General features: G+C 40.7%; 1 protein-coding gene and 1 pseudogene across 2 annotated transcripts in view; both read right to left on the bottom strand.

Annotated features, from left to right (window-relative positions):
* SSU72 (SSU72 homolog, RNA polymerase II CTD phosphatase) overlaps positions 1 to 17,383 on the bottom strand; it is a 62,236-nt gene extending 44,853 nt beyond the window's left edge. Inside the window, exons 1-3 of one of the 2 annotated variants that reach the window (XM_075060262.1) lie at positions 17,136 to 17,220; positions 15,317 to 15,490; positions 1,684 to 1,827 (exon numbers count right to left, since the gene is read on the bottom strand). In XM_075060262.1, the coding sequence (XP_074916363.1) occupies positions 1,684 to 1,827; positions 15,317 to 15,339 (167 nt within the window). In that variant the 5' untranslated portion in view covers positions 15,340 to 15,490; positions 17,136 to 17,220. Of the gene's footprint in view, positions 1 to 1,683; positions 1,828 to 15,316; positions 15,491 to 17,135 lie in introns of both variants that reach the window. The other variant, XM_032780029.2, reaches the window with a different exon arrangement.
* Positions 17,384 to 18,363: 980 nt separating this feature from the next.
* On the bottom strand, positions 18,364 to 19,513 carry LOC116824621 (actin-related protein T2-like; annotated as a pseudogene).
* Between the last annotated feature and the right edge of the window lie 1,823 nt (positions 19,514 to 21,336).

The raw sequence follows: 21,336 nt of genomic DNA, 5'->3' as shown, positions 1-21,336 counted from the left end.
TTCTGCACAGATTCAATAGATGCCCTAAATTTCAAAATTTAAGAGATACTGCTACTCAGCCTTTTCATCGGAAATTGGGTTCCCTAATGTCTTTGCATAATATGGATATCTGTTATGGGGAAAACCATGTGGAAGGAAATTTCCAACATAGCATCAAATTTAACGGTACTGTACAGCTTTATGGAGCTGCTCATCTTAGCTGAGTACATTCAGAAAACTCAACACAAAAGAAACCACCACTACTGGGGTCTTATGGAGCTCAAATTTAATGTTTTCTAGTCAGCAAATACACAACTAAAAACCTGCTGACTCAAATCAAGTCACAGTGAAACCTGCACCAAGGACCTCCTCCATGTCTTACACAATCATTTTAAAAGTCTACTCAAGTCTTGCAGTACACAATTTTGTTGAACCAATAATTGAAAGCCCATCTCTTCTACTGGGCTACTGAATTTGTTGATTCCTTGGGTGGCCACTTAAAATAGGTTTCACTGTATCCCCCATTTTCTAATCCTCATCTAGTGCCCGTTTGCCTGTTCTCAGCCTTTTAAAAAAATACTGAAGAATTTCAGCCATACAAAAATAAACTGTTTAGTTATAATAGTGACGTTCTGAAAGATATTAAAAAATAAATATTTAAATGACAACATTTTAGCTGCCATTTCCAGATAGCTACAGAAAATAGACATCAAATCTAACATTAGCAAGATTTTACTAATTTGATCCAGGGTTATTTTTATGCAGCTCCCCAGAAGTTAAAAATCTAGGTCACGCAACAATAAAGAATGGGACAGACTGCCATATTATACCTTGTTATCCAAGATCTCACTTCAGAGGCATCACATTTTGTGACATGGGTCTCATAATCTATCATTACAGAAATTAATAAGCAAAACCTACATAAATTTAGTTTTCCCTTTCAAACCAAATTATATTTTTAATATCAAAAATCAGATCCTGTGTAAAGACCCCAAACAAGTGCCCTGATCTTGCAAACTAAAGAGGTGTTTGGGTTTTTTTTGTTTTGTTTTTGTTCTATACTATTTTTAAATGTCCTAAAATACTGCATGCTCATGGCTGAATTGAAGAAAGGTAGTGTGCCTGACCCTTGTCACCTCTGGTCTTTGGGAGTAAACCTCACATTTAATTGGGCTTTCTGTGCCCATTCTTGGAAATATAGTTAAGGAATATGTTTTTGATGTACAACCAAAACCAGAAATTAACAATTAGCTTCTTAATGAGAAAATATTTTATGGATTATGTTCTCCCTTTAGGCCACTAGTTTACTCTAAACCTTACCTGTTTGCTTGACTGAGCTAAATTTGATTTTAATTCTTTTGGTGGCAGTTCTTGGAATGCCAGGAAAGGGCTCTGCACTGGGAAAACATAGCCCACAATGCAGTGCAGTTCACGGATAAAGGTGTAAAGTAGTCATAGTTCTGTTCAAGAACTAAATATGTTAATTTACTATACAAGAGGATTTTGAATGCATGCATTATAACTCAATAGCAAGTTACAAGGGGAGTGTTAGAGATCCTAAAATAAAGTGAAACACCTGCCTATAACCTTAAAACAAAGCTCTTGCCAGTCAAGCAGCTGTGTATTCCTTATGCAAAATAATGAATTACACCTTTCAAAGATGAACCATATTGGGTTTTTTAAAAGGTCATTCCACGGGGATACAGTTCTTTGTCTTTCCTAAGCAGATCATTGTACATCTGATCATATGTTGTTTTGAAATCATAAACATTCGGCTTGTCTGGTGCTGGTCCTGGCAGTTTCACATGAGTCCCTGTTCCAAAGGATCGAACACTGAATCCTCGTTTGCTGAAAGACAAAAAGGGATTTATAATTAGATTGAACAGGTTTAAAACCTACATGTCTACGTGCAGAACAGTAATGCACTAGACTTAGGAAAAAATATTCTTAGAGACCTATCAACTCTGAATCCAACTTTCAAAGCAAATTTAAGATAAAAAATTATATATTTGCAATTTCAGGTAAGTCCTGGTGCACAATACATATCCTACACTTCATTTAAATAACTTTAATTATGTTTCAAAAAAAGTGACAGCCAGAAAGTGTGAAGTTGTGAGCGGTGTCTCCTTTGTCTGATATCACAACAAATTGGATTGTATTCTTTTTCAATCTCACCAGCTTTATTAGAACACAATGGAAAAGCTTAAATTATGTGGGTTTTATTTAACTCTGTTTCTCTAAAATCCTCATGCCAAGAGTCGTCTGTTCAACCACAGAGTGAAAAGTCTGCAGGAAGAACCCAAAACTGTTACATAATCAAAGGCTATATTTCCTACTGTCTCCCAAATTTTGCATCTGTACAGGTGCAACCCTAATATGCAGCATAAGCACAATGAGAGACTGAAAACAGAAGGGGGAACCTTTATTGATGAGCACAGAAACCATGAAAAAGAAACATGGTTAGTAAGACAAACCTTTATTTTCAAACATTCCGCACCCATCCATAAACAAATACAAAACTTAGAACAATATCCTCACCTGCATCTCCCAAGAAAGGTAAAATTAAAGGTTTGAGCCTGAAAAAGTCCATCTTGATGTTCCTGATATTAGTGGTTGCAAAAGACTTTAAAGGGACTCAAAACTGCTGTACTGATACAAATCATGACTACGCTAGGCATTTGCACTTAGACATCCATGTGCATGCAAAAGCCCAGCAAGTACTGACAAGGCCTTAGCCACAAGACTGATTATCACCAATACAGCTGATAATGTGCAGTTCTAATATACTAAAATGTCAAAACACTCCATTTTTTGCCAATCCAAAAATCAGTTTCTATGGAAGAGGCAATAGTCAAAAGTAACAGCAGTTCTCCTATACACTTCAGCTGTGCACCTGAAACACTGATGCTATCTAAGCCACCACAAAGGATATTTTTGATAGTACATCCATTATGGGAAGGATGTAGCGTAAGAAAGTGAAATTTGTCCTCATTTTCCATCCTTTAATAAATGGTAGGGTTTAATGGAGAGAAATAACTTCACTTCAGAGTCCCAACATCTTATAACAGAGGCCTTCAAGTGGAACCTGTAAAGCTGTAAGTTCCTTTCACAGAGCCTATTTAATTACTGTAATCTATATCTGCACCTATATAGCATCCTCTCTCAGACTACGTGGGACTAATGCATGAGATTCAGTGTGCTACTTCTGACAGCTAAGTACGAGTCTCCCCTTCAGCTTGAGTTATTGATTTTGGCCCTGAAGCCAGATCTCCATTTCAGACTCCACCAGGAATAGAAAGCAGATAGCAGCTCTAGAGTTTGGCACCAGTCCTTGGTTTGATGGTCTCACATTCCACCATGGTAAGTCAGTTGCAATACACTGTATGACCAGTATGTACTTGATAGCCTATCAGGACCACTACTAAACACAGATACGATATTGTTTTGGAATCAGTCCCTAAAGGAACAGATTCCTCTCATTTAAAACTCTGAAAATAAATTTATACCAGCCTAAAATTTTATTAAACATTATTAGTGCACCTGTAGATCTTATTTTCACAATACTGTATCTTTGAAAACAATCTTATACCAGAATAGACTTTTATACACATGTACAAACACCCCTCTCCTCCTCTGGCACACAACTGGACTGTCTGGACATCACGGAAGACAAGTTCTATGGAAATGGGCAATCTGGAGAGCATAATGAAAAAAACCCATCATATTAAAATCACTGAATTTACAGTCTATGAGCCTTCACTGAGTTTCATAGAAGTCTGGAGGAAGGGGGTGAAGAGATTTCAAGGAAATGAGTAAATAATATTGCTGCTGAGTTTAAGAGTGCTTGCCACAGAATTTGATTCTAATATGACACAGGACCTTGATTACTGGATTAATTATATACACTGTAATAAATCAAAAACTACCAGAATCTACCCCCACCCCATACTTGCTAGACACTGATGTAATCAGGAAGTAAAAATTGTGCAAAAAACCATAATACCAATACCATGAATTTCAACTTCTCCAAGTATTTTCCCCTACCAAAAGCTGTAACTGCATCATCACTGTATCTATACCCTTTTAAGGATATTTTGGCTGATTATCAGAAAAATCTTCCTGAGAGCAAGAACTATTAAGCTATGGAATATGCTACCAGAGAAAGAGATGGAAGCACCCCTGCTTGGGCATTTAGAACTACGCAATGGAATACTAGACGTAGACTGTAGGTAACAATGCTGAACTGGCAGGGTGAGTGACAAGATGAGCTAGAAGGTTTTCTTCATTTCTAACCTTTGATTCAATCTCTTTCTGGCTGTTGTCCAGACTCCCCTTTTGGCCCATAGATCACTCAAGAGACTGTACCACACCTGCTGTTACCAGGCAGGGGAAATTTTTTGTGGAAAATTAGCACACAGTATAAGTTGACATCTTATTAAATGACCACCAAGTCAATGAATAACTGAATGAAAGTTTTAGTAGTAGCTAATTGACGCTACAACCTTGCATACTAAGCAAGAAAGCAGATGTGTACAGTGTATTGACAATCATTATGGGGTAAAGAAGAGGGACAGCAAAAAACCACCACAACCCCATCCATTACTTTCACTGCAAAGAAAGGTAGTTTTGTTTTTATCCATTTTCTTCCTCTCCATCCGCCTCATCAACAAAACAGCTGGTTGTTTAACCAGGAAAAAATGTGCTAAGAGACAAAGGTTTGCAGAATTTGGGTTCCGATGTATAAGTGACAGGTCCTCTTATGCTTGGTTCGCACTTGTTTTAACTGAAGTCTCTCTGTCGCAGCTTTCAGGATACCTACTTCAGAAACGCACTTCACAATTTCAATATCTAATAAAGCAAGCAATTAAATAAGATTTTACTCATTTCTAGAGATGCACTACTTCTTGACCCAAATTACCGGTCTTCTGAAAGAAATCTACCATTTTAAAAACTTCTCCAATTAAATTGATAAGCATACAATGCTTAAGAACCCAAAGGCTAAGTCTCCCTGAAATGTCAATTTGCTGTTTAAAAACGCACATATGCAGCTTCCAAGAGATGGGCTATACAATTTCAGGAAAGTCAGTCAGCTGTGCAGCGATTAGGACTATTTTTAGTTACTTTCCTCCTTTCATTTAAATCAGTCCATGCTGAATTGCACAAGTACGAATGCAAACATTCACTGTTACAGATCAGAAAGACGTCTGAAAGCATGAGGAAGGAGTGGTATCAGAAATGATAGTACTCTATTTCAAGAACAGTAATTTTTTTCAAATTGAGAATTAGATAAACCTTTCTTCTACCAAATATTTTTTTTTAAAAAAGCATCAAATGTTTGTTGTTTAATTTTAATAAAAGTACAAGCATTGGAATCCGCAAAGATTTTCCAGCCAGATTGAAAATTAGTTTGTTCACAAATTTTGCCCGACTTGTAGCCAAAAAAGTCATCATAAACCAGGCATGTCTTCCATTCCATTCCTGTTAGCAGCTATTAGTTTAATAATTACAACAGAAGAGAGATTTTGAGGGCCAGACAAAATCAACTGCATGGTGCTGACTTTTAGATCTCTTCTCACTAGATCATTATGGAAAAGGGGGTGGAGGGTGCGTACGCACATGCGTGCACACATATGCCGTTGACTATTTGTGGAATTAAGATTAGGAGAAGCAGGATCAGAGTTTGTGGCTTCACCTATAGTGTGATACAACAGCTCCCACTGCAAATATCTGCTGCTCCTAGTATGGCTTCCAAACCATAATGCTGTATCACCAAGCTCAAGCCTACCATACTTCTCATATTTGTGTTTATTTGGTTGGCTATTTTACTAATATATTAAGTACCACCAATCCCTTGGCCTCAGCAAGCTGCCCAGCATCCACTTGAAAACAAAGGATTGTAATAATGATAAGTTTTGTTGAGTATCAGCACTTAGAAGAACTTGTCCATTAGCCTGTCAGAAAGCAGAGGGTCTGAGAATCTGAGCGAAGTGGTTGGCCAGTACTGTGTACGAGGTAAAAACATCTGGCTTTCTAATTCTGGTGTTATTTCTAGAAAGGCATTTCAAGAGTCTGGCTTGCTTTTTAAAGACCCAGACTTGCAACTTCACTGAATTATCAATACACAAAAGAGACCGAAGTTATCAAGCCCTGAGATCCAGAGCAGAAGATATGAGCTTCTGACCTTCAGCATCTCACTTCCTTGCTCTCTAAGTATCAAATTGCAAGAAACAAAAACAAGTGTTTAATTTTAAGTGTTTATGCACAACCTATTCCCAGGGGCTGAGTGCTCTGTCTCTGTAGTGCTTCAACACCTTCTTGGCACAGATTGTGAAGGACCAAGCTTTGTCCTAAGCTCTCATGTGCTGCCACACCACCAATAGGAGGAAGGCTGCCTTAGTAATGTATCTGTCTTACCGTGTTTTTATTCCATCTTCTCCTATTCTCATCTTCCTTTACTTTTTCCCCTCTCTAATAATTCTGAATGCTCTATTGTTTCTGCACACAGTGGAGACAGCAGTTGTGATATGAAACTGAGGTGATCCTGGTTAGTTTCCTTCTGCTACACCATGGAGGACAGCTGGGATGGATGGAAGTGGAAAGAGTGTATGATTCCCCACAGTGAAGAGAGGAAGACTTATTTTTTAAAAGATGAATTTCTCTTCCCTTCCCCAATCCTTGGCACACAGGCTAATATCTTGGCTACTCATGCCTAGGCCATTTTCCATACTTACATTAGTTTCATTCTATTGTCCCTACTAGGCAAAAACAGTACAGTAGGAGAACCATGACAGATGGAAATTTTAATGATTAAATTCAAACTTTTCAGTTTTTGTAAACTTTGCTGCATCTGAACTAACACACCAAATCTGTTTTGTAGTTGAAATACATCAGTATGTTTCTACCTTTGGAATCCCAGAAAGGTAGTGTTTATTACAGAAATAACTTCATGGGTGGCTAGCACCAGTCTCCCATTATAAAAATTGAATTTTCATGTAAGAATACTGTCTAGTATTTAAATACTTTAACTTCAAAACAATTGAGATGCGGTTATACAAGAAATGTGAACACACACTGGTCTGAAGTAAACATCAGGTTTACATCAACTTTCATTCCTGCAGCTACAATAACCAATAAAGACGTTTTAAAGTCCATGAAAACAGGTTGTCACTTATGAGAATCACTTCAGTAAAAAAACAAATCCCACCCCCATTTAAAAATCTGATATGGAAATACGGCTGACTAATAAATTCTGTACACTACATGATGTAAAATGGTATCTGGAATGACTATGAATAGTGTGAGTTAGCCAATCCATACCTGTGAAAGAGAACAGGTTTGTAAAATGGAACTCCCTTATCCCTCTCCTTCCCCTCCCCCACCCATCTGTTGCTGCCCTACAGCCATCACTTCACCAAGTAGTGGGATTTCGCAATATAACTCTGCCATAACATAATAGCAAAAGAGATTGACACTGTACCCTTTTCTTCTTCCTCTTTCTCCGCCCACTCTCCCTCCTAGGGCAGAACAGTAGAATTGCAATAGTCAAGTCATTTTCTTCCACTTCTCTCCTTGATCTTTTTTTGTTTGCATACCACAATGCCACTGGCTGAAATGAGTCACGGGAGGTGCAGACATACTGGCCACAGCTTTCACCTCAACACTTACCACAGCCACCCTCTCTCAAAAGGTAAAAGCTGCATTTGAAGAAGTCTGCATCCTATCTGAAATAATAAATAGAAACCTTTCATTGGCAAGGCTTCCTACCCCAAGATTCAAAATTTTGATGTATTCTGACTTATTTTTGAGAGGCCTCTCTTCACTGAACCGTCAGAGCACATCTCTCAAAACCAAAGTCTTTACATTGCATTAGTAGTTGCCAGAGTACATCTGTGTGTGTCAGTTACACAACATGGTTGTACTACTTTGACATAATTTGAAAATGTTTCAGCACATTTCTGGTAACTGTATGAAAAATGATTTCTAGTACCAATTGAGTTATTCAGCACAGCCTTCTTCTGCTAAGCAATTAAACAAGTTTGGATTAGTGAGTGAATCAAGTAACTTAACAGCTAGCATCAATCTTCAGTAATACAAAAAAGTCTAACATTTACAGTCAAAAATAATTTACAGATTCTTGCATTGTCAAGGAAAGAGTAAAGTTCTTTATAGCTATATGGGAAATATTAAGATGACTTCAAGTACACATCTACAGCAACAGCAAGACAATACTAGCACACCTCAGATGACTGATTATTGCAAATGCATAATTCTAACCCAATGCATTCAAAGGTCCATTGATGGATGTAAGATTTACGTAAATGATTTCTATTAATGCTAGTTAAAGTTATGAGCCTAGATAAGAGATTGTGCCCACATTCAGGGCTCGTCTACACTTGCTATTTAAAGCAGAAAAAGTCCCTTTTTTGCACAGAGACAGTGGGAATGTCTACACTTACCAATGCCTTTTTGCAGTGAAACTCAGAAGTTTCACCGCAAAAAGAAAACCACCTCCACAAGAAGCACACAGATCTTACCGATGATGTGCTAGTGAAGACATGTTCTTCCTGTTTACAGAACTTTTAGCCTGCACAGGATATCCCACAGTGCCTAGGTGATCTCGCTGGCCAGCAGCTCTGCTGGTAAACAGACATCCACTCCTCCCCCATGTAAAGCCCCAGGAACTTTGAAACTCCTCTTCCCGTTCTCTTGGCAAATGCTCACTTATTTGGTCAGGTGACAATGCCTGCTCCATGGAACAAATGATTCCCTGCTCGGAGCAATGCTGAGCTCCTGGAGCTGATCAATGTTTGGGGAGAGGAGGCTGTGCAGGGACCCAGGATGCCCTGCGATTACCCCATCCCCCTTTCCCACAAGGCCTATCGTCAAAAGAGAGAGACTTGCACTGTAGGGTAGCAGCCCTCAGTGCGTTTCTCTCATCATGGATAGAAGTGCTGCAAATGTAAACACTCTCTGATCCCTGTGGAAGCGAGTACGTAAACCAGCACTCCTCTTTCACCAGTTCACTATCACCATTGAAACTGACAGTGCAAGAACTCTGCAAGTTTAGACAGCCTTAGTTTAGCAAAAACTTTACACAGATAGGCCCTGATTCAGCATGCACGTGCCCAGCTTTAAGCACAAAGATAGTTTCAGTGACATCAGGGGGACTACTCATATGCTTAAAGTTAGGCATGAAGTTAATTACATTGCTGAATTGGGGCAATTGCATTTTCCACCAGAAGGATCTCTAAGCACTCTACATAGAACTCTCTACATCTAGGAACCAGTTTAACAGCTGACAGCAGTGCCCCACAGCACTGCTGAATCACTAACACTTGAAAAAGGACACAGCAGCCCTTATTCAATTTTAGACACTGGTGGCATCTAAAGCAGAAGAAACAGAACTTTGGTCCAAGCAGGTAAAATTAATACTCTGGAACCTAATATGACCCTTTGTTCTAAAAAAGGAATCTCACTTAACCTTAAACTCAAAATACTGCTGAGATTCTTCTCTCAAATGGCCAATATTGAACATAACATAAAGAGGCGTAAAATAACTGCTTTATTGCAATTGAATGGCAACATTATTATTTAAGAAAAAGTAAACACTCAGTTCCTGGGCAAGTTTAACACACATCATAATGAATAAATGTAGAATAATGAACAGCATCTCTTTAAATAACTTTCAGTTTAATCTAAAGTTGGATCCCATTCAGCCAGCATGCACTTCACTCTTAAAAACTGCATTTGCAATCTAAAAGATTATTGCTGACTGGTTTCTGCCTCTGAAATCTTCAGAAAGTTGACAACTTGCTCAGTTTCTCTGTTTGCCCTTTTGAATACATTTGTTAAATTTTTATATTGATAGAATTTGACTTATTTAATAACTCAATGTTTGCATTTGCTCGTTCTTGCTGGTTTCAAGCTAAAACACAGTTCCCCTTTTAGTTTACAAAAGCATGTTTTTAAATTATTTGACAAAAAGGAAAACACTCTCTTCATTTAGTTTAATTGCTGATTGATACTACTCAATTGGTATAGAAACTCTGACTGAAGCTTGTTTATTGTAAACTGGGCTTGGCTGAACTTCTGTCTCTCTTACGTGGTTACACCCCCAATATTACATGATTTGTGGTTTAAAGCTCTAATGAAGTTTGTTATAAGCTTTCAACTCTCATCCTGTTTACACCATTAATAATATACATCACACCCCCACCAGAATTCTCAACACACAACTTCCTAAAAAATGAGCTTGTATGAATGTATAGGCAATACATAAACCCTCACTCAAAAGCTACAGATTCTGAATAAAACCAGAAGTCAGCTACAAATACAGAAATCCTAATTTCAAGAGACTGAGTTGTTACAATATTAGTCTGAAAATGCAACAGATTAACAGTGTACACACTGTAGGCATGGAACTCTACACTGAAACAATTCAGAAGTACATTTCCTTTTAGGAAGGCACTTTCAATGAGGTACTCTATATAATAAAGTATATACATTCATTATGATGAATTTGGAAATTATTTGAAAGATTTGCTGATAAAAGAAAATCCTTATAGCTGCATTAAGTGACAGAAAAGGAGAATCTGATTCAGATAAATTGTGCAAACTCAAGTTAAAAAGCAACTGGGATAAAATTTAGAAGCTTGCATTATAATCTTGTAAACTAATCCCAGTTTCTTTAATCCTGTTTCCATTTGTAATTCCCTACATGCTTAATTTACAATTTTGGACAATGCCCTATACAAATTGTACCCAGTCTATTCCGTATTCAGATATGTTCACTGTCCTGTCTTGTGTTACTTCAGGGTAGATTTCATTTCTCTAGTTCTCAATGAAAGATGGACTTTCCCAGCCTTTGGAACCTGCCAGTGATTCTTCTAATTTGATTAGAAGGGGCATTCCCTTCCTCCTGGTCTGAGCACACTGTAATGTGGGCCTAGAAACAGACACTAGGCTCAGTAAATGAGTTAATCTCTTTCACTTAAGGCTTACAAACTAACAACAAAGAATACTGGACTGCGATGCAAACTGATAAAAGCAAGGCAATTACTGCAGGTGCTATAGCCCGTATATTACGCCTACATATTGGAGGCTTCACACTGCCTTTTACCCGGGTAATTCTTCACTGGCTTATCACACCATCATTCATTCCTGTAGTTAGTATATAAATATAAACATATGTTCAAACTGCCATGTGGAGATGACATAAGTTACACAGTGCTGTCCATTTACAACGTGGTTACAATAAAGGATTGACAAGCTGTTCCCTGTCCTGAAGAACGCAGCCGTAGAACCTAACTTTGTTCACGTACAACACTACTACTATAATGTGTCTTCATCAAAAGGAAATAAAAACCTGAAATATTCCCTGTAGGATTCAGTTTGCTTTATGTACATTCCCTCGTAATCTACTGCAGTTTCACATTCCGATACACATTATACTGTAGCAATACTATTACCAAACCCACAAACTTTGATATTTAATTATATTTTTATAAAAAAAATTAAATGGTTCAGAACCACGATGCTGCGCGTGCAACTAGCCTATGTAACTTGATTACTGTTAGCTTCATCCTCTCTCCTCCAATCCCTTCTACTGTTTGCTAGATTCAACTGTTGCATCTTGCCTTAGACCAACCCAAGATACTTGCAGGAAATGTCATTTTACAAGTTTATACAACACTCAACATAAGTATTGATCCCAGCTGGGGACTCCGAGGACTGCCACTATACAAATAATAGTTACCTTATGAATGGATCAGATTCTTAAACTATAAGAAATCCATTTGCGTTAGGATTCTTCACTGACAAGTTAAGTCAAAGTTATTTTTTTCCCCATTCCCTAAAGGGCTACTGCTCTTGCACAATAACTTTAAACCAGTTAAGGCAGGAGTGGCCAACCTGTGGCTCCAGCACCACATGCGGCTCTTCAGAAGTTAATATGCAGCTCCTTGTACAGGTACTGACTCTGGGGCCGGAGCTACAGGTGCCAAGTTTCCAATGTGCCAACCCCTGGCTCTGCCACAGGCCCTGCTCCCACTCCACCCCTTCCCGCCCCTGAGCCTGCAATGCCCTTGCTCATCCCCACAGAGCTTCCTGCATGCCATGAAACAGCTGATCGGGAGGTGCAGGGAGGCGCTGATCAGCAGGGCTACTGGTGGGCAGGAGGTGCTGGGAATGGAGGGGGAGCTGCTGACATATTACTGTGGCTCTTTGGCAATGTCCATCGGTAAATTCCGGCTCCTCCTCAGGCTGGCCACCCAAATTAAGGAGTAGCAAACTGTCTCAGAGACCTTGACTGTGTCAGTGTACTGTAGACACCTTTGTATTTAATTTTCATGATCCAAGAGAGAAACGGTAACATTCTACTGTATTATGCTTACATATACACATGCAAAGGTACTATCTTTCACTGTGCAAATTCCCATAGATAACTATGATTTTATGCAGTAATACTGCATACATTTAAAATACTATGCAAGAGAACATGTTACCTTGTTGTCTGTAGTGGAGTGGTTCTCAAACTTTTGTACTGGTGACACCTTTCACATAGCAAGCCTCTGAGCGTAACCCCCCTTATACATTAAAAACATTAGCATTTAACATCATTAAACACGCTGGATGCAAAGTGGGTTTTGGGGTGGAGACTGACAGCTCACAACCCCCCACATAACCTCATGACCCCGAGGGGTCCCAACTCCCAGTTTGAGGATGCCTGTTGTAGTGTATCCCAAGTGAAAATTATAGAAGTAATTACAACACAGGATAAGCCAGGTGTGGCCGAGTATGGTTACAGAACAACATCTGGTCTGGCAACTTTTAAGGTATCATGAAAGTCATTTATTTGGTCAATGTTTGAGGTATTTTGTGTTTGGTTTTATATTTCAACATGCTATATATATATGCAGTAACTTCACAGCTCGTTAGACTTTTATATCATAGTGTTATGGTTGTAAGAAGTTTAACTATAGTTGTAGCAAGCAATAGATAAAAGACTATATTGAGACATTCGGAAAGCCATTTTAAAAAAAAAACAGAAAGCAGTAGTGTTTGATCTTGTAGGACATTTGCAGCCACACAGAATACAGAAAACAGACAGACAGCTGACTCTTTGTAAGGAATAAGTGATAGTATAAAGCTATACAGAATGTCGGTCTGACAGTCTTAGCTAAAGAACAGGGGTACTTGTGGCACCTTAGAGACTAACAAATTTATTTGAGCATAAGCTTTCGTGGGCTATTTATGCTCAGATAAATCTGTTAGTCTTTAAGGTGCCACAAGTACTCCTGTTCTTTTTGTGGATACACACTAACAAGGCTGCTACTCTGAAACCAGTCTTAACTAAGTTTCCAAACTAAACCATATCCTACATAGAATCCACAGTGCTTCAATTTAAAAGGGTCAAGAGTTTATAGATTTCTCAAAAAATCTCTTCAAATTTTAACCCCCTTTTCCAAAAAAAAAAAAAAGGGGGGGAGAGGAAGAAGAGAGCAGACCTTTAAAAGAAAATTTGATTAATTCTGAACCATCCCAAATCCTGAAGTTTCTATACACAGGAGCACTGTTTGGGGGAGGGCAGGAGGAAAAGTTGAAATATGCCAGAAAAATGCTTGTATTTGGAATTGGCATTTCTGAGTCCACAACAGCAACAAATATTGATATTTTTGTCAAGGACAAGTCTTCAATTTTATTTCAAGCCTATTTTTAAAAAAAGCATAAGATCTCATTACAATAAAAATATTGAAAAAATCTCAAATCATGTATTAAGAGTAACAAACTGTTTTAAATTCTATAACGCTTCAGGCAGGTCAAAAAATCTTAAAAATTTACAACTATGGGCAGTAGTGACAAACGTATCTTCCACAAATTAAGGACTAGAAAAAATAAACATTGCCAAAGCAAAAAGACTTAAAAAACAAAACACTACTTTGTTTAAACAAAATCTGTACCTAGTTTAAAAGACTATCCATAAAGCTTATACAAGGGAATATTGAGACTTGAGAGAAGGGTAAACAATATTTAAAATAAGACCTTTTTAGCAGAATTTCCTCAACACTAAGAAAAGCCCCATAATAGGGTTTTAACTGCATTGTTTCAGTTTCTCAGTGCAAATATTTTAAAATAAAACTACAAACAGAATAAAGTTTTACAACCCCTCAGAGCACCATGTTTCAGAAAGCTCTTCAAAAGGTATTTTTAGATGTCATGTAAATCTGTGCCCATCGTTTCAAAGACATGGTATCCTGTATTATAAAATCTAATTTTTTTGTCTTAGAAACTTTACAAAACGCAGAAGAAATGCCTCGATGCTATTTTAAAATTTCAGTAACAATTCTGTTCAATTGAAACATTCCCCCACATTGTTTGCTATAATGTCTAGTTGTAGTGTGGTTTGGAAAAACATGTAAAGTACTACAGAGTACAAATCCCACAATAGCAAGATGGACTGGATGATCAAGTAGGTATTCTCCATCTCTGACTTGAGTCTATAAACCACAAATAGAACTTCACAAGAAAATGAATATTCTCAATTGTCCACATTAGTAATATGTAAACAACAAAACAGCATAAATGAACACAAGAATGGCCATACTGGGTCAGACCAATGGTCCATCTAGCCTAGTATCCTGTCTTCCAACAGCAGTCAGCACCAGATGCTTCAGAGGGAATGAACAGAAGAGGGCAATTATCGAGTGGTCCATCCACTGTCGTCCAGTCCCAGCTTCTGGCAGTTGGAAGTTTAGGGACTCCCAGAGCATAGGGTTGCATCCCTAACCATCTTGGCTAATAGTAATTGAAGGACCTATCCACTGGGAATTTATCTAATTCTTTTTTGAACGCAGTTATACTTTTGGCCTTCACGACATCGAGTTCCACAGGCTGACTGTGTGCTGTGTGAAGAAATATTTCCTTATGTTTGTTTTAAGCCAGCTGCCTATTAATTTCAATTGGTGACCCCAGGTTTGTGTGTTATGTGAAGGGGTATGTGTGTATTTATGTATCTATATATAAAAAAAGACACTTCACCATTCACTCTCACCACACCATTTATGATTTTAGAGACTTCTATCATACCCACCTTAGTTATGTTTCTCAACTGAGCAGTCCCAGTCTTTTTAATCAATCCTCACATAGAAGCTGTCCATACCTCTAATCATTTGTTGCCCTTCTCTGTAGTTTTTCCCAATTCTGAAATATTTTTGAGATGGGGTGACCAGAAGTGCATGTAGCATTCAAGGAATAGGCACACTGTGGATTTATATAATGGCATTACGATACTTTCTGTCTTACCTATTCCTTTCCTAACAGTTCCTAACAGTCTATTAACTTTTTTTGACTGCTGCTGCACATTGAGCCAGAGTATTCAGAGAACAACCCACAATGACTCCAACAGCTCTTTCTTGAGTGGTAACAGCTAATTTATACACCATCATTTGGATATACAGTTGGGATTATGTTTTCCAATGTGCATTACTTTGCACTTATCAACACTGAATTTCACCTGCCATTTTGGAAATGGAAGAAGAAAATTATTTTTAAAATACCAATAAGTTATAATTGTTTGAAGCATTATCAGCACACAAGAAAAATTTTATCCAAACAGCCATTTCATGCTGATTTTAAGGGACTATTAACTCATATAGTTTAAAACGTAAGTTTTGTGCTAACAGGCTAAGAGCTCATTTGCAAGATTTAAGACCACAAGAAATGTTTGGGATTTTTTTTTTTAAAAAGCCATGAAAGCAGAACTTGCAACACTGGGAACCTAAAAGTGACTTCATCCGTTTCCCTTGTAGGAGCTGAGAGAAATACAAAGAGTAAAACAGCAAAATGTGAAAGATATGTAGGGATTTAAAAAATGCAGTATTTGTAATATGTTAGTGTTTAGTAGCAGAGAAGGCAGTGTTTGCTTACAATGGAATATTTACAACATTATTGTCTCTAAGTCTTAAAATGAGTTTGAATATTACTAACATGGTAAATTGCCTTGGACCAAGATGGCTGCCACCATCACAGTGATAGTTTATTGTTCACATGCCATTTGTACTTTTAAAACATTTTAAATACATTCCACAGTTTATTCCTAAGCTTTCCTTTCGCGTGATTTTAAACATAGACCTAGTTTATGTCCTTGTGCTAGATAAGAGAGATTCAACACACATACACTTTCTGGCTAATCACTTTTTTCCTCCCTCCTTTCTGTCTCTCTCTCTCGTATTTTCCCTTCTAAACTAAGTGAAGAGTTGACAATATGTGCAGCACTAAATGTGCGAGCGGCCATATGCTTGAAGGTGCAGTTGAACATTCAGAGCTGAGTGGCCTGGCCAGTTTCCCTCCAACAAGCCAGAGACTGGGCTCGAGTCTCTGAATCCCGCCGGTGTATTCAGAGAGGACGGATGATACCGGGGGCAGGTTGGTTTTACGTTGCCGAGCGCCTAGAAACCAGCTGATGGGATTGCTCCGGGCCTGCACGCATGAGCGGGGGGGGGCGGGTTTTAATGCTCCGCCAGAGGCCCAGGACCAGCCCTGCACAGCCCAGCCTTAGCAGAGGGGCGGACGCAGCCGAGAAGCCGGCATAGGGCCCAGACCCCTGCCCAGGGAGATTAAGTGCGGCTCTCGAACAACCCAGACTGGGACCTGAGCGAGGCTGGCGGAGGGGGGGCCCGATCGATCTCTCCCAGCGAGCGTGAGAACCGAGCCGCCCCAAATTTCAATATGGGGGCGAGACACGATGGAGCCCAGGACTTAGGGCCAGGCCCACAGGGACCGGTTCTACCCTCCCCGGCCGGGCTCCAGCGGGGCCAGGCCCAGGTTGCTCGGGCAAAAGGAGGCGCCGGCGAGAAGCGGGCGGTAGGGGAGCCCGGTTGTGGAGTGCCCAGGGCCGGGAGACTCGGTCGCCTGAGGATATCACGACCCTCCCCCCAAACACTCACACGGTGGTTCCCGGTGTGAGCTCATGGGAGAGCGGGCTGGGCTGGGTGCGTGGGCGGGGAGACGGGGATCCGGTCCCTGGCAGGCCCCGGGGCAGACGCGGCGGCGAGCAGCCTCTGTGGGCGTGAAGAGGGGAGACGGGGGGCGGTCTCGGTGAGGGAACGGGTCACGACGGGCAGGCCCGGACCGGGGGGGGACGGGCAGGCCCCGGTTACCTAAGGATGTTGTGCGCCTCCATGCTGCGGTTCTGGTTGCTGGAGCACACCACGGCCACCCGGAGCGGCGAGGAGGGCATGGCGGGACGCGGAAGAGGCCCGGCTCCCCTCCGCCGGTATCGTGACTCCTCTGGTCCCGGCCGTCCAGCTCCGGCTGCGGCTCACATAAAATGGCGGCCAGAGCCAACGACGGGCGGCGCCGGGACGTGTCACCAGGGGCAGCGTCGACCTGCTTCCCCTAACCATAGAGACCGCACGAGAGCGGAGCCCTTCAAATACCATCGAGAGGCGGGACGAAAGAGAGAGCGCCACCCTAGGGAAGGTCCGCCAGCCATGGAGAAGAGGGATATGTTATACCACAGCGAGGGGCCGCCAGTCATAGAAAGGAGGCGGACCAGTCTGACAGCGCCGCCCTAGTGGAGGAAGAGGGCCTGCTAACCCTCCCTCCCGTGCCAAAGGGCGGGGGCCGAGAAGGTCCTTCAAAGCGAGTTGCCTTTTGCACACCAGTTCGAATCCCACCCAGGCTCTCAGACATAAAAGCCAAACAAACTCATTTCACACCAGCTCCGAAGTGTATCTAGTACCTAAAGAGCAGGTGACACCATCAGAAATGCCTCTGGCGCTAAGGGACAGTCTCAGCAAGGAAACTCTCTAGAGCTGACTTTCTTATAGAAAAGGGGCCTGATTCACCATTGTCCTGACCCTCATGCAGCTATTTACATTTACAATCCTAATATGGAGGCATTCAGCATACACTTGGTATGGACACAAATGATTACACAGAGAGCAAAGCCCGGGGCAGGGAGGGGGAAAAAGAGTGTGGAGGTATAATTCCTGCCTGACAATTGGAGTGATCAGTTTATCCCCAGAGTTTCCTTTTTTTAGGCTATAATAACTACTAATACCATAGATTCCAAGATGATGAGCATCTTATAAATACCACAGAGACAAGCTGAATGAGGTAATATCTTTGGTTGGTGAAAGAGACAAGCTTCCAAGCTACACAGAGCTTTTCTTCAGGTCCTGTAGCTCTGTGTAATTCGAAAGCTTGTCTCTCTCAGTGTCAGAAGCTGATCCAGTAAAAGATAGTACCACTCCCACCTTGTCTCTCTAATATGCTGGGACCAACACCGCTACAACAACACTGCAAAGATCATTTAATGCGCTTTTTCACTTTTATTCAATCACCATCACACAAGCGGGACAACTTTTTTTTTTCTTTCCAGTTAGGTCTTCAGTGCAGTTCTCAATGGTAGCTGACACAATTCAACCCTAACCCGAGTTCAATCCTCTTAAAAGCATTTTCTGTGCACAACAGAAGATCCTTATTCTTTGTAGTCTCAAACAGTGACCACATTGGCATGAAGGATGCCAAGTAAGTAATGATGGAAGCTCCCATCCACACAGAGTACTTCCTGCCTGGTGGTGCTACAATCCTCACACAAACTCCTTTTAGGAACTTGCTGCTCTGTCTCTTTAAACAGCCTCTCATGTAGTCCTCGAAAGAGGGCTGAGCCATGCAGATGCTGGCAAATATCCCCATCACACTTTGTAACGCTGTTGGAAATCAGAGTCTGAAGTTCTGGTGTATCAATGCCAATGCTGCATGAAAATAATTTCTGGTGCTCTGCAGAGGTGAAGACCAATTTTGATGGCATTTCCATCAGGCAGTTTATAATCTATCAGGACCTCCTCTGACTTTCTCTTAATCTCTTGGCTGGGGTCTAAAGCCACAGAGCAGAACTTCTCCTTGATATCTGACAGTTCACCGTATTTCTCTTCGCCCTGTTCATGAGAGAACAGCCTGTCAGTGATATCCCTGCCTGCAACATCCAGCCTGGAAACTGCATGAGGTAAGCAGTGTCCTTCATAGATGGGCACTGCATGGGTAACTCTATCTCCACTGTCCATTACCATTCCAGTGGTACAAGCCGATGCATACAATGCCAATGTCGCCTAGACAGGTAGATACAGACCTGGTACCTTAAAATACTCAAACATCAGCTCAATTATCTTTCTTGATTGTGAAGAGAATTCAGAGGGGGTTCACTCTTTAGCACTGGCCTCTCGCTGATGTCTATTCTAAGCTCACTCTCATAAATGTGTCTTCAAAGTGTCTCCGTGTCATCTCAAGATGCAGCCCTGCCATGGTCAATAGGATATTTCAAAGATAAGACTCTCCCACTTGGACAGGGCTTCTTCTCCAAAATAGTATTCCTCCTGACCATCTCCAGGCGCAGCTGCTTTCACTTTAGGGTGACCAACCACTGAAATAATGACAGATCTTGGTGTCATCTCTCCTGCAATGCCAGCTTTACATGACCCAATTCATTGTCAAAAATCACAACTGGGGTTTGTAAGATTTTTGAATCAAACATTACAGCAGGAAGAGAGAATGAAGCTGCTGAGGTTGATGCTGGGGCTTGGTTTTGTTTTTTTGGAAATGTAGTGAAGTCAGAATGTTCAGGGATAAATATTCTAGATTCCTGAGGTCACAAAACAATAACAACAACACTAGATTTTGATAGTGCGTTCCATCCAAGGATCCCGAAGCTCTTTACAAAAGTAGGAAAATATTATCCCCATTTTACAAATGGAAAACCAAGGCACAGAGAGGTTAAGTAACTAACCTGAGGTCACAAAAGATACTAGAGACAGATCTAGGGGTAGAGCCCATGGTTCCAATCCTCTGCTCTGATCACTAGACCATCTGCCCTTCCCAAATCAGGAACAGAACCTTGCTCAGAAATATGCTCTTAGCTCAGCAACAGATGATGGGCTTTATGTGGGAATTATTGTGTCAAATTCTCTGACCGGTGTTATACAGAAGTTGACTAGATAATCATTAATGGTCTTTTTTGACCATCTAAGAAACTAGAGTCCTGATACTCAGGGTGCCTGCACTGACTGAATTGCCTCCCAGGCAATCCAAAAAGATAATAAGCATGAATCTGAAAACTTTTCCAGTCTGCTCATGGCAGAGTCTATCTGACACAGTTGCAGCTATCTGCTTTTGCCTTCTGGGGGTCCTTATCCAAGCAAAGGTGCCAGGAGCAACAGAGATACATTGACAATAAATCAAAGTCAGGGCAGCAAAATCATCATGGCTTCAAAGTTATTCAGTGAATGTGACCATGGATGGGCATTTAAAGATGGAGGCCCAAATGAACTGCGTTGCTCTGTAAAAGAGTTTAGCTTGGACTGTGAGAGGACGGAGCTGTGGGAGCACGGCCCCTCAGACCAGACTGAATGTAACTCCTGCTGGGTTTATCCCTCTCCTATATCAGGCCTTTGTCCTGCAGAGATCTGCATGGCTTTAAGGCTCCTTCTGCATGGAACTCTGTGGAAGATCCAGTGGTTAGCCTAATTTAAGTAAATCCAAAACAACACCTGCTCTTACAATTGTTCAACTTTGTAAGTAGAGCAGTTCTTTGTAAGAACATAAGAATGGCCATACTGGGTCAGACAATTGTCAATCTAGCCCAGTATCCCGTCTCTGACAGTGGCCAAAAGGAATGAACAGAACAGGGCAATTCTGAGTGATCCATCCCCTGTCCTCCAGACCCAGCTTCTGGTAGTTGGAGGTTTAGGGACACCCAGAGCATTAGGTTGTGTCTCTGACCATCTTGGCTAATAGCCATTGATGGACCTGTGCTCCATGAATTTACCTCATTCTTTTTTGAGTCTAGTTATACTTCTGGCATTCACATCATCCTCTGGCAAAGAGTTTCACATGTTGACTGTGTTATGTGAAGAAATACTTCCTTTTATTTGTTTTAAACCAGCTGCCTATTACAGAGCAGTTTAGCTGCATTCACCTCTTGGATCAGATCCTGTACTCCACTTAGGAATTCTCTCCAGTTGTGGGTTCCAGGACTAGGTGCCTCAAGGAGTCATTTAATGTGTCTAGAAATTTCATCTCTGCATCCCTTCCTGAGGTTACATGTTCCCAATCAAAATGAGAATAGTTGAAATCCCCCATTATTATTGCTTTTTCTGCCTTTGTAGCGTCTCTAATCTCCCTGAGCATTTCACAGTCACAGTCACTATCCTGGTCAGGTGGTTGCTAGTGTGTTCCTACTGGTATCCTCTTATTCAGGCATGGAATTTCTGTCCCTAGAGAGTTCATGGTATTGTTTGATTCATTTAAGATTTTTACTGTATTGGACTCTATGCTGTCTTGCTGATAGTGCCATTCCCC

The sequence above is a fragment of the Chelonoidis abingdonii genome, chromosome 23, assembly GCF_003597395.2.
Source record: "Chelonoidis abingdonii isolate Lonesome George chromosome 23, CheloAbing_2.0, whole genome shotgun sequence".
Taxonomy (NCBI): Eukaryota; Metazoa; Chordata; order Testudines; family Testudinidae; genus Chelonoidis; species Chelonoidis abingdonii.
This window is presented reverse-complemented; position numbering and strand designations above follow the sequence as displayed.